The sequence below is a fragment of the Dendrobium catenatum genome, unplaced genomic scaffold (genome assembly GCF_001605985.2).
Source record: "Dendrobium catenatum unplaced genomic scaffold, ASM160598v2 fragScaff_scaffold_772, whole genome shotgun sequence".
Classification (NCBI taxonomy): Eukaryota; Viridiplantae; Streptophyta; class Magnoliopsida; order Asparagales; family Orchidaceae; genus Dendrobium; species Dendrobium catenatum.
The window spans coordinates 880,250-893,959 of record NW_021319234.1 but is presented as its reverse complement, the minus strand read 5'-3'; the positions used below and the strand labels follow the sequence as shown (position 1 = coordinate 893,959).

Genomic DNA, 13,710 nt, shown 5'->3' with positions numbered 1-13,710 from the left:
ATATAATTTTAATATTTAAATCAAATTTTTTTACGAGACTTATTAGTTAATTACGTCTTGTCCCCGCCTTCGCCTCCTTCCCGTCTCCACCTTGCAGCAGAAGCTAGGGATTCAATATCACTGAAAGCCATGGCAAGTTCAAGCTCTGCGGCTCGCATCGATCCCGAGCTCGTCATCTCCCACAAATTCCTCGAAGTATTCTCTCTTTTACCCCTTACTACTTCACCATAGGTTCTAAAGAACACGATGGTTAAATAACTTTATTTTTTTCTGCAGGAGAGTTTCTCGTACAGTGAAAGGTCAGTACTGGTCAGCGATCGTGTTTCCTCCATTTGTTTTGCATAATTTTTTATTTGTTTGTGGGGGTTTGTGGGAATTTGGGACAGAGATGCTGCGATTTATGCTCTAGGCGTTGGAGCTTGTGCAGGGGATGCGGTTGACGAGAAAGAGCTCAAGTACGTTTACCATCGGGATGGTCAGCGATCCATTGAAGTACGGATCCTTCATTTTTCCTAACTGTATGATCATGAGCTGTTTAATATGTTGGTTTGGGGAAGAAAGAGTGATACCATGGGGAAGATTTTACATAGTTGAATTATTATTTAAGATCTGCCAATTCATTTTGTTGATATACCGGCAGTTATTGATACAGTTTGTGGTTGCTTAAGTGATTATATTATTCTTTTTGTTTCTTTGATACACAATTCTTCCCTTTTGATCAGTTTTGGCCATTTTGGAGAAGTTGCAAATAATCCTAGATTTGATGTTGACCTTCATTTCTAATTTGTATAGTTGTAGCAACTCGAATCATATAGTGTCATTGGAACTGCAGCTAATACTGTTTATCATAATCGCACAAAAACTTATTGAGTTTGGCTTTTACAAACTTCGGTAAGCTTTTGTATTATTTCTCTTCGGGACATATTGAGGATATTTTTATGAAAACCATGACACGAGAGCTACAATAATTTATTGTGGAGAAATTGATACTTCTTGAAAACTCGATATCAATGAGGGAAGAAATTGATACTTCTTGTTGTTTTTGGTACTGTAGCTGGAGTTGGTCTGTTTTGCAGCTGAGACTACTTGTTTCTCCTAGAAGTCAGAATTTATTGAGTTAATGAATGTCGTCTGAGCCCAATTCTTGGATTCTGAAAAAATATCAATTTTAGGTCTATTATGATCATTAATAGGACTCTTGGGCATGTAAAATTTCAGTTTATTACAAGATGAAATTTCAAATTTCGCTCAAATTTGTGTGCTGGATGGATGCAAATTATTTGAGTGCAGATGTGAAGTCCAAGTTGTAACTACAATTTTTTTAGGGAGGCCTAGATTTTTATTTGGTGTTTTTTATTTTTGCTCTTTTCATCTACTTATGTTTTTTATTTGGTGTTTTTTTTATCTTTGTTTTTTTCATCTACTTATGTTGGTTTGCACATATGATTTAGATTTAGTCAAGTATGCTATAATCTTAGTTTTCTTATTGCATTGTGAATCTTAATCATTGTATAGTTTTATGAACATTCATTAAATTATCATTTGCAATGGTATTTAAATATTTGCTGAGTTCCATTAAAATAGGGTTATAGCTACCATTCTTGGTGGATCTGGAAAAGATGTATCTTGGTGAGCTTGCCTCAAATGACTTTAATCTAGATAGGTGAACTCGGCCTCTACATAAAAGGCTTTAGTTGTTGAAGTGGTGATTGTCATTCGTCAGGGTCTAACGGAAGAATTGCACTTAACCCTAATTATCTCATCATCAAAACTTATACATATTAGAACCGCTAAATATTCAAAATCTTATAAATTAGGATATAATTAACATTCATATTACATTCCAAAAGAATTGTATATATTTATCCAGCACATTTCAGCAAGCTCAAAACATATAGGATTTAGGCTACGTAACTCCTATTTGAGAAATCAAAGCCCAAATTTGTAGTAATATACGTACGCAAAAAAAAAAAAAAAATACGAAAAAAAAAAAAAAAAAAAAAAGGTTCCATAGTTTAATCAGGTAACATTTATGGGTATAAGAGGGAAACTTTAATGATTATAAGATAGTAACATAAACTTGCACTTATACAGTTAACTTTATCAGAAGGATAACACACACATTACCTGAATTTGAATATATTTATCAAGTACATCAACTAGAATATCTCTTGAACTTAAACATTACTTAATCTTGAAAATTTACTTCAGAAACATTAATTTGAATGTGACTTGAAATTGAACATGAGTATCAATATACATTACTTGATTAACTTATATTGCAATGTATGAAACATGATATGCACATGTCTTGATGCATGCTTATAACTTCAATTTCACTTATACCTCTACTCAGCCTCTTATCCATACAGGACAAATGGAGAAATGTCTTATTCTCTTTATGACTCCACTTCCCCTTAACCGCCCTTGATCATCTACATTTGTACAAGATAGACATAGGAAACATAAATATGTACATATAAGAGACCTTGTAAATTAACTTGTTGTGCATTTGAACATCTCGCACATTCATCATGTCCGCCATGTGAACATGCAACGCATCATATGAACATAACATTAATATTTTTAACATGTATAAATGACATATAATATAATACATGAATGCGTAAAGTGATATATGTATGATAATTTTAGTAGTATACGTGGGATAAAATATATACACATCCAACATTCACGGAGAATGTTCATAATATCATTTTGGGTCTTTTATTGTTCAACAACATTTTCTTTTAAATTCAACATCAATAGTAAAATATGCGAAAATTCACACATTCAAAACCAACTGATGAAAATCCTATTTTTGTCAGTCAAAATGCTCAGCATTACTCATTCTATGACATATCAAAATTTACATAATATAAAGTTTATCAAATTTCACAAAATCATTTAAATCCTAAAAATACCAGCATAAAAGTCAAAATTGAAATTAGAAACAAGGTATTGAGAGTCTATCTTGATATGAGCAATTCTTTTAACTGGGCTGATTGATGAATCCAGCTCTGTGGCCACCAAACCCTAACTTTTTCTCTCTCTCTCTCTCTTCTTTCTTTCTCTTCTCCTCCTCCATCCTCTTTCTCAATCTTTCTGGTGAATGGGGTGGAAATGGTGCAACAACTAATACTTTTAGATATTTATATAAAAATATAAATTTTTTACCCAATGTCACAATGCTCTATCTAAATACTATATATGCTTCAGACAAAGAGCTCGATGCTGCATCCTCCTTCTCTAGTGTCGCTACGCTCCCAAACAGAGAGGACAATGCTGCTATGTAAAATGTCGCAGCCCTCCAAAGGAACATTTTTACTACCCTTTCTACTCCAGTCTCAGGCATTCTAGACTTAAATAAACATTAAAAAACTTAAATTTCACAAACATTTATGAGGGCAAATATAAAATTCTCACCGGGTTGGTTTGGATCACTTTTGGTGGACTTATTCCTATAGTAGTGGTTGTTACAGTGCCTATCACGTTCACTAAGATAGACTGACCATTGAATGGAAATCCTTATAATGATGCAATTATTTTTATGATGTTGATCACGAATTATCAAATCGTAAGTATTTTGATCAATACGGAGAGCTTGAGCAACATTATTTTTAAATGCATAATTGAAAAGATGAATATGAATGCTTCTCGCTTGACGCAAAATACATGTCTTCTCTTGTATTTTTAGGAGAATAGAGAGAAACTAAGGGAATTATTGCTTTGTCGATCACTAGGGGAGAAGGCGAAAGATAATTCATTGCAATGAACGACTTTATCATAATTGACACTCTGACAACTTATGTTGCTATATTCGACCGATCTCTTCTATATACTTTTAGAATCATAGTCTTCACTTGTTATGTCGTTGTGAAGTTTTCGATTGGTAGCCTAGTAATGATAGTGTGAGGAGACTTGTTACAGTCAAGGGCATGTTATCCAACAACTGTGGGGGTTGTTCCGGAGGAAGTTCTTCAACTCGAGGCTTTGAGAGGATCTAAACTTCAGACATTTGATGTAGAAGTGCCAATTTGTTTAGATTAAATTTGAATTTTTTGCTCAGCTCTTCTTTTGATGAAGCACACAAGGACGAGTTGATTAGAACTCTTTAAGAGAACATTGAAGCCTTTGCTTGGTCGACAACTAAGAGGCCTGGTGTCGACATCAATCTCACTTGACATAAGCTAAATGCTAACAAGAACATTAGACCGATTAAACAAAAAATTATGCTAGTCACTGCAATGTTAGCTAAACCTACTTGTTGTGAAGTTTAAAAGCTTTTGGAGACGGAATTCATAAAAGAAGCTTATGTTAGACCGATACATTGGACTGGTCCAGCCGGTCCCATATGGACCAGATCACGCGAAACAGGCAGACATTTTCCGCCTGTTTGTGCTATCGACCGAACCGCAAATCTCATGGAGCAATTTAGGAAGGATTTTTGAGGGAGTTAGGAGGGAAATTTGAATGTAGGGATTGTTTAGAGAGTTCCTTCTGAATTGTATGTATTAAATATTTTGTTTTCCTAGGATTAGGGCATCTTGAATTGTTGCTTCAAGTAATGAGGTCTCATTACACCCATCATCACAAGCCATCAATATATACTTCATTGTTCGTCCCCTAATATTCCTTGGAAAGATAAGCCATCATTCTCTAATGAGTTGCATCTGTATTTTTTAAATAAAAAAACATAAAGTATTACAACAATATAAACCATCAGTAGTGATGAGTTCCATCTTCTCACCATTTGCATGGTCCATTTTGATTTGATGGTAGCAAGATTATGTATAGAGAAAATGATGAAAAGAAAGTCGTCTGCTTAGTGGACGAGCACCAATTCTCTGAAGAGGATAGCTATCTTTGGGGCACGCCGAGTTCAAACTTGTGAACACAATGAACATTCTCTACTTGTCGTTTGATTTTTAGACCATCATCACATTGAGCATTCCCATTTGAATGTTTTCTGATTAAAATGATGAATTTTGCCTAAATTACAAGTTGGTGGAGCGTGAATTTGATTATTTTTGTTTGTTTTTGACATCCCATGTTAAATTTTCATTACGAAAATTATATGCCTTAGGATGCTTGCATCAAAGGGGAAGAGTTGCAATGGTTGGGAAGAGGAGGGGAATAACTGTGAAATTATAAGGAACAAAGATCAACTGTCTCGCCGCCCAAATTTCTCACGCTCTCACACTAACAGGCAAGTATGACAACCCGAAGACCCATCAAGGGCTGGACACAATTCTTAAGGGGGAAACTTGCAATCATCAATTCATCAAGTCATAAAATAGATACAAGGGCTAGTTATATGACTAGAATGGCTTGAACAATGAGATAATATCCCTGACATTTATTTGAAATAAAACAATAAATCTAATTCAAATTATTGAAGAAATAAACTTTTTAAACTAAAAACTATTAACATCTTTTCTACTCTTGTATTTGATCGGACATTGATTTTTACGATGATGGCTTAATGGTCTCTCATGATGTGTTGCTTCATTAAGTTAAAGGATTTGATGTTAATTTCCACGCATCTTCATAATCCTTTAATTTATAAATTGGTGCATTTATGGATGCTTAGGCTTTTGTAACAGCTCAAGAGTTCCAAACCTATAGTATGTTCTAGGTGAACTGTTGAAAGTTTAATGTAGATTTTTCTTGCAGTGACTGGATAAAAGTAGAGAATATATAGCCAACTAATATACTTATCCATTGTCTTCTTTATTCCCTTTCATCGAAGTTTGTTTTCTTATTCCAACACTTATCAACTAAGTTCATGTTTCATCGAGCCCCTTCTATGTTATGGATCTTCATTGCAATTGTACTTTGTGGTATCTGAAGCCAACCCTAATTGTAGAATGTGTTATTCATTCTGATGATGACTTGAAAGCTTTATGGTACTGTAAATATCTGATGCTTTGTTTGATAACATGTTTGTGCAGGTTTTGCCTACTTTTGCTGCTTTGTTTCCATTTAAAAACAATAAAGGTTTCATTCTTGCAGATGTGCCTGGTTTGGAGTAAGCACATTCCATTTTGCAACAACTTCTATACAATATATATTCCTCCAAGTTCATCTAACATAATCCAAGCTTTTAAAATTTTTACTTGTCTATTTTAATCTTTTTGTTTTACTTTCCAGAACATTTACTGTTATCGGTCTCTTTCTAGGTTTGACCCCAAGCTACTATTGCATGGCCAGCAATACATAGAAATCTACAAGCCTTTTCCTTCTAGTTGCTCTGTAAGAATTCTAACCTTCTATATTTTTCCTGTTTAGGGAAAAGCATCATAGTTGATCGAGGCCATCTTCAGTTTTTGTTTTCTTTTATCATATTATTTTTTTAAAGGCATTCGTTAGCTGTTATTGCTTGGTTCATATGGTTCTTTTTCTGTTTATTTCATAAATTAATATTCTATATGTTGTTTTCAGAAGAAAACAAGAAAATTTTTATAATTTTTAAATTCCTACTTATGATTAACTTGCTTTTTGAAGATCCCCCTACACCTATCATTTTGTGTAACATATACTAGCATGCTTTGTTTTACTTTATACGTGAATCTCATATGGTTGTTTCTCACTATCCATTTCTTCTTTTACCCCCCTTTCCCCTTGGCTAGCATTTTTTTTTTTCTGTTTTGTGTTTGAGTCTTACGAACAATTATTACGTCCTCCGACCGGATGCAGAGAAACATCCGGTCGTAGGCAAAATCCCGCTATACCGAGGTGTACCAAGTTTTTTTCGAAAAACTCGGTACACCTCGGTACAGCGGGATTTTGCCTGCGACCGAATGTTTCTCTCATTCGGTCGACCGGACCAAATAAAACTTCGAGTCTTACGGTTTCTCATGTTTTTTTTGGTGTAGTTTGCCGATCAGTAAATCCCACCAGCACTCAAAATTCATTTAGCAAGGCCATTGTTATCTTTAAGAAAAAACCCAGCTTTGATGATTCTTTTCTTTACTGATATTGAGTACTGCTCTGACTACGTCATTAATTTTCATGGAATATTTATAAGTTGCTTCTCTTTATCCAGGTTAAGAATAAAGTAACCGTTGCTGGCTTGCATGACAAAGGTGTGTATGCGACTTTGCTTCTTCAAATTGGTTAAGATCTACTGGCAACATTTTTCAAACCTTATGTTCTTGTATCAAACAATGGCATTTTTTAATTAGCATTTAAAAGAAAAGAGTGTTGAAAAGGTCGAAATGAGACTTCATTAAGGTGCATATGTAGTAAAACTAAGATGAATAGATGGAAAAATTATTATATTAAAGACTGGGAGTAACACTTATTAAAGATAAAGTAAGGAAAATTGACTTAGTTGTTTTGGGCATGATAGAGGGCAGAATGCACTAATAAGGTGCATGGACAAAATGAATATAGAAAAACTTGGAAGAAAAAAAAAGGCAGATCCAATAAGTTTTAAGTACTAAGATCAATGTGATATCAAGGATTCCTTTTTGCTTCAATCCGTCTTGCGCAAAGCAAAACAACACTTTTATTAACTATGGTGCTCATTAATTGTATATTATGTGTATACAATAACCATTTCATTAATTAAATTTAAATAAACATCAGCTAATAATTTTAACAAAATGAATGATAGTTTCAATAATAATAGTTAAAATGTAAAGTGTCCACACACCACGAGGTTCTCCTTCAGTGTACGACTTATATAATATGAGAGAATGGAATGGTGCATGAGGAATCCAAGTTGTGTGGAATTGCATGGACAAGATTTTGGTCATTTTATTTTACATTTAAAGATTTAGTTTATGAAGAGTAGCGAATACGGAATAGTGGACTATAAATGCATAAATGTGTATCTTAATTAATATGAAGGAATCTAAAAAGTATTAGATAATTTAAATATTTCTTCATTTATTTAGAAGAATAAAAAACCGAATACAAAATGGATATTTAATTGAAAGGAAGACTAACGAAGGATTAAGAATTTAATAAGATTTTTTATTATTTATTTAAATGAAAATATTGCTTAATGAAAAATGATAATAAAGTATTATTTTTTTAAATATTTGATGAATACAAATGATAAATAAAGATAAGGATTCTATTTGAATAATAAAAATGAAAGCTAAGATTTTTGTTCTAACAGTAAAACTCCAATGGCTTTTTAATAAAAAAGTAAGTAATGATGTAAAGATTTTTTTTAAAAAAAACAATCCTCTAAAACTTATACTTTAATGTTATTAATTATTAAATTATATTGAATGAATATTAATTAATCGAATATATTATTAATCTGCTATGATAGATATAAATTAAAAATATAATGCAAATAAATATATTATAATTAATATTTAATATAGAAATAAATTACAAATTTAAAATCTTTAACATTCCCTAACTATTAGCTAAAAAATCATTCTAACCATTAGCTTTTACTAAATGAATTAAAATACATTCATTTTAATGAAATAAATTAATTTAAAAACGTAAATTTAATGTGCAAATAAATGATGATTTTGATATTCATTTGTATTATATAAAATTGAAGGCTAAGTATAGCATAGATATTTATTTTTTTATTTAATATTTTTTGGACTGTTGTGATGAGCAGTGGATAAGTATTCGCAAGCCTGTGTTTACTATAAAGTCATTTTCATTTTATTCGTCATTAAAGAGAAATTAAAAAATATAAAGAGTTTTGAATAAGTAAAAAATAAATTTTATTGTAACAAATAATATTTTATGCTGAGTCAACCAGCAAGTTTAACAATCCTTTATTAATTTTTAAAATTTATTTTAAATAAAAACTATTAATTATATAAATTAAATTTAATTGTAAATCATACTATTTAAAAATTTATCCTTTCTCCCTTATATGTTTAAGCCTTTTCTTCCTCTTATTTCTATTTCTCGCCTTTTCTCTTTTTCTGTCTCTTTTTATCTGCCTTCTCCTCTTTTATCCTTTTTCTTTCTTTCTTCCTTTTTATTTCTCATTTTGTTTCTTATCTTTTTTTTCTCTTTCTTCTTCTTTTTTACTCTTCTTCTTTTTTTTTTTTTTTTCTTCTTGCTTTTTTTTCTTGCTACTTTTTACTCTTTTTTTCCTCTTGTCTCTTATTTTTTCTCTTTCTTCTCTTATCCTATTCTCTTCTTCTTTTCTCTTTGATTCTTTTTTTTTTTTTTTTTCATCTTATTTCTCTATTACTTTTTTTCTGCCCTTTAATTGTCTCTTTATTCTTCTCTTTATCTTTACTTTTTCTCTTGTTTCCTCTCTCCCTAAATTTCTCCGCTATCGTCGCATCCTGAATCTTCTAAGAACACGTACGCGGTTCACGATCCGCTGCCTCAAAGTTCGCGCGAAAACATACATAGTCATTATGGATCGGAATTGCACATGTCTCGTGTTATTGCCGATCATTTTATTAGGCTACCGTGACGCTGCGGTAGGATTTCGTAAATTCCTCTAAATCCGGAATTTCGGAGTTCTGAGGAGGCCTAAATCCTATTCCAAATTTAGTGTGATTGTTTGGCTATAGAGCGGCATTTAACAAGCATTATTCTTCTCTCGATCCAATAGATTTGTAAATCGGGCTAATAAAATAGGATTTCAAAAATCCGGATTCAGCACAAAAGGCGCGAATTTTCGTCTACAATGACTTCCATTGCCATAGGCCGTTTGCTGGATTTTGCTCAAATCTATTCCTCAAATCCCGGCCTACATCCTGCTACCAAAATCAAATCAGCCCTTTGAATGTTTACAATAAAGCATGGACATATTAATGTCTACTAAAACCTATGTTTCTCCCCTATAATTGACAACATTCATATATCCTGAAGAAAATCTGGTTTATAGAGAAATAAAAAATCAGCTACTGTTATTTAGCATCTAATTTTGAGCCAAATAGAATTAGTAGAGCATTTTTTGCTTTGAATGCTGTTGATTCAAAAAACTCTACAATGAAAGCTTGATTTCTTGATAATCAAGCCTATTCTTTGCGATACGATCCAAACAGATAGTAAGCATAATGAATTATCATTTTCGTCACAGATGAGACGTTCCATCATCAAGGAGGCATTCACTTCTTGTCTCTAGATAAAGAACAAACTAACACAAAGACACATACGTTTGCTTGGTGAGTAGGATGCTTGATTCCCCTCTTCGAGCGGCAAGTGCTCTTAGTATGGTTATCCAATCAAATGCGTGGTGAAGCGAGGTTTGGGATTGAGTGCTTTGTATTTAGGTAGGGTTGCCAATATCTGACACGAACCCGAAACCAACCCGACCTTGAACCATACTGAAAATCCGGGTTCGGTCAACGCCGAACCCGTAAACGGTCGGTTCGGGTTCAACAAATCGACTCGTTCTAAAAAACGGTCGGATTTGGGTTGACCCAGTAACCCAAAATTGACAGTTTCTGACCGTTTTGACCAAAACCCCGAAGATTTGACATCCTTTCTTGACAACTGAAAATAAGATAGAATACCCTTGTTTTTTTTACCCGAAAAACTGCAATTTTTGTCCAAGTTCGGGTCATATTGGTTGGCGTGGTTTAACCCGAACCCAAAGCGGGTTCGGCTTCGAAGCAGAAATCGACACACGTACCGAAACAGGTGGTTCGGGTTGAGCCGATAATGCAGGTCAGATTTCGAGTTCGACCCGACTGCCGACCCAAATAACCGAAATTGAACCGCCTAGTTTTTAGGTCAGCCGATGATTAGTGCACTGCCAGCCTAACGCACCTTGTGGGGGTGGCAGTGTTGTGTATACCCCGTTCCGCAAAAAATAAATAAAACTAACTAAATGTCCTCTACAAAGGCTTGAGACAACTTCAATCCCCAATCTTATGAATCTATGTGCTGCTAATATGAGGGGGAGGTGCTATTGTTACCAAAAAGGATATTATGTCATAATTATTACTTATTTTTATACAAACAATATCTTAATTGAGAATAAAGCAATATTATTTTATTACAAATTATATTATTCTAACATTCTTAATAAACGACAGTAAGGATCAGTCTATAAACTGCAACATACGTCTACAATGAGGGAAGGAAATTGTTTTAGCATTACATAACCTGGATCTGAAAGACTGCTTAATTTTCTCTTCCCTTTGTTTGAGTGATATGACCCCTACAAAAAGTCAAAGTTCTATAGTAAAGAACTAAGAACAGTGTAGAGACGAGAATTTGCCTAATTAGATCAATATAGCCAAGAAAGGTTATTCTTTACTTTTGGGCCTTCTATCCACATCTTCTGTAATTAGAAGACCCCTGGGAACCATGGAGAGAGAAGCGACCGAAATTATGGCTCCTCACCTGCCGTCGGGCGCCATTGCAGATGGATTCTGATAATGGCTCTGACGGCAAAGCCAAGGGTGCATTAAACCATGAGTATCTGGTCGGTTAAACCTACATGCCAGGGTATAACAACGTCAACACCATCAGTGAATCAGATAAACTTTGGGATGGGCTTTTTACTGCTTCTTGAAGCAGAATTTTTAGTTATAATAATGTAATAAATTTTTGTACTAGAAAGCTGCTTCAGAGGGCAGGAAAAAAACTATCCCAAACGAAGCATTTGTTGATGTCTGATGGTCATTTGGATACAACTCAATGCATAAAAAAGGGATTTCTCAAATAGAAACTGAAAAAAAATCTCTGAAAGGTCCCTTTAGCATGGCCCAACAAACACAACAAGAGGCTGAGAGGCGGGAGAAAAAAAAAATTGTAGTAACTATGCTGTAAACTTATGCATAGACTCATTAGGCTTTCTTTGGGGCAACTTTTAATGCTTCTTAAGCAACTTTTTAATGACATGATTAAAAATTTTAAACTAAAAGCTGGTTTAGAAGCAGTAAGAAAGCGGTCCGCAAACAAAATCTTAAAGAATTGAAAAAGTTAAGTGAATGATTAACACAGATTTCAAGACCTTAGGGTGTGTGATTTTAAATTCAGCACTTTTTTTGAAGAGTTCATTTGATCTTTGATAACTCATCAGATATGAACAAAATATGGTCACATACCATAATCTTTCATTTTTTTTTTTTGGATGAAATTGGTGTAGAGAATGCTTTCCATGAGAGTATTTTATCACTGCTCCACCAGCCATTCTTGCAACCAACGGGATCAGAGTGCAGAGGATTGTAATCACCGAAAAGCCTATAGAGCAAAGCCTGCTGATTAAGAGCACTTGTCATCAATAGATGATAAGTGATTAGATTTAAAAAACATAGTTATAACCACTTTCCAAACAATTATTAAGGCAGTGATAACACTAAAAACACAGTAAAAAACAATCAAACTGCTAGTATTGATTACTAGGTGGGTAAACTGAGAGCCGAGCCAGCTGTTGAACATGTCTCGAACTCGACTCAATAACTTAGAGCTTGCAATTCAAGCTTTCAGAGCCTCGATCTTGAAGCTCGGAGCTTAACTCGAGCTCGTCCTGTTAAACGAGTTCGTAACTTGACGAGTGCTAACTCGCAAGCTCACAAATTGGCTCGAATTCCATGTACAGGATTATTTTTTTAATAATAAAGTAGAATTTACGCTAAAAGAATTTGAGGAAGTGCCGACAGATGCAGCGATGCTGAGATTGATGTGTCTGGTCTTTCATATTATTCGCAAATTGGTTCTTTTCTGGTGACCTGAAGAAGCGAGAACTTGACGACTGGCCAGGAAAGTTTGCATAACGAATATGGCTTTGAGGATCTTGAGAAAACCCACCAAACCACGCAGTAATGGTGCTTCTGCTTGGAAAGCGCTCTGTAACGGGGCATATACCATAATACAAACAAAAAAACTTCTGAACACAAAGGATATAAACTTTGAGCGGACCTGTTATACCTTGGCATAAGCTTCACCAGATTCTTCTATATAAGCCTCGTGGTTTCAATTTCAATAAATAGCTGCTTTGCCTGATTAAAAGAATGAATGCATTAATTCCCTTTACCGCTAACAAAAGCAACTGATTGAGTAAGAAATGAAAAAATGGAAAAGTCAAAAGCAAGCATTATAATCAGGATTAGAATTCTACAGTCTAGATGAGTATCAATAAAATGGTCACTTGGCTATACAGCAGACAAAATTTGAGTTACAATATTATATTAATCTTATCCCAACTATTTGTAGTCGGACCTTATGAATCCTCAAATTCTCTACAACTTCAAAGCTCAACTCCATAAGTCGTGATCGACCTACCTTCCCTCTCTGATGCGAAAATTGACCTCTCACAGCCCAATGAGGAGACGACTCCGAAGCTCTCCAAATAAACACAAAAATCAAAATAATAATGAAAATGCAATCTCTCCAAATTAAATAATTTTTAACATATTCTATAAGTTTAATTACATACCACGAGACATCATTAAGCAAAAGAATTTTCACATAATATATAATTCTCAATTTTTATGCTATGATTTTATCTTTCATTTTTTAAAATTGTGCAAATACATATTTTATGTATATTTTTATTTGTATTGCGTCAATTTTGCACTAAAAAATTAATGAGCAGTACTATAATTATATGTTCATGAAATTTTGAAGGTCCTACATTTTATATCAAATTGCGACACTACTTATATAACTTTGTTCGTTTCTATCGACCTTTATAAAATTGTTAGAATTTTAATTTGTAGGCTCACTTTGAATATCAATTCTTCAATTACAATATATTAATTTCATTTTATTTTATATCAAATTTTAAGCTATTTAATTATATATTTT

At 33.4% G+C, this 13,710-nt stretch overlaps 1 protein-coding gene across 1 annotated transcript; it reads left to right on the top strand.

Annotated features, from left to right (window-relative positions):
• Positions 1-39: 39 nt before the first annotated feature.
• Positions 40-7,484, top strand: LOC110101689 (enoyl-CoA hydratase 2, peroxisomal-like). The gene is made up of 6 exons (XM_020829686.2): positions 40-195; positions 277-299; positions 387-492; positions 5,955-6,031; positions 6,183-6,255; positions 7,049-7,484. Exons 1-6 carry the CDS (start codon positions 130-132, stop codon positions 7,121-7,123), a joined length of 420 nt encoding a protein of 139 aa, XP_020685345.1. The 5' UTR covers positions 40-129; the 3' UTR covers positions 7,124-7,484.
• Positions 7,485-13,710: the final 6,226 nt, after the last annotated feature.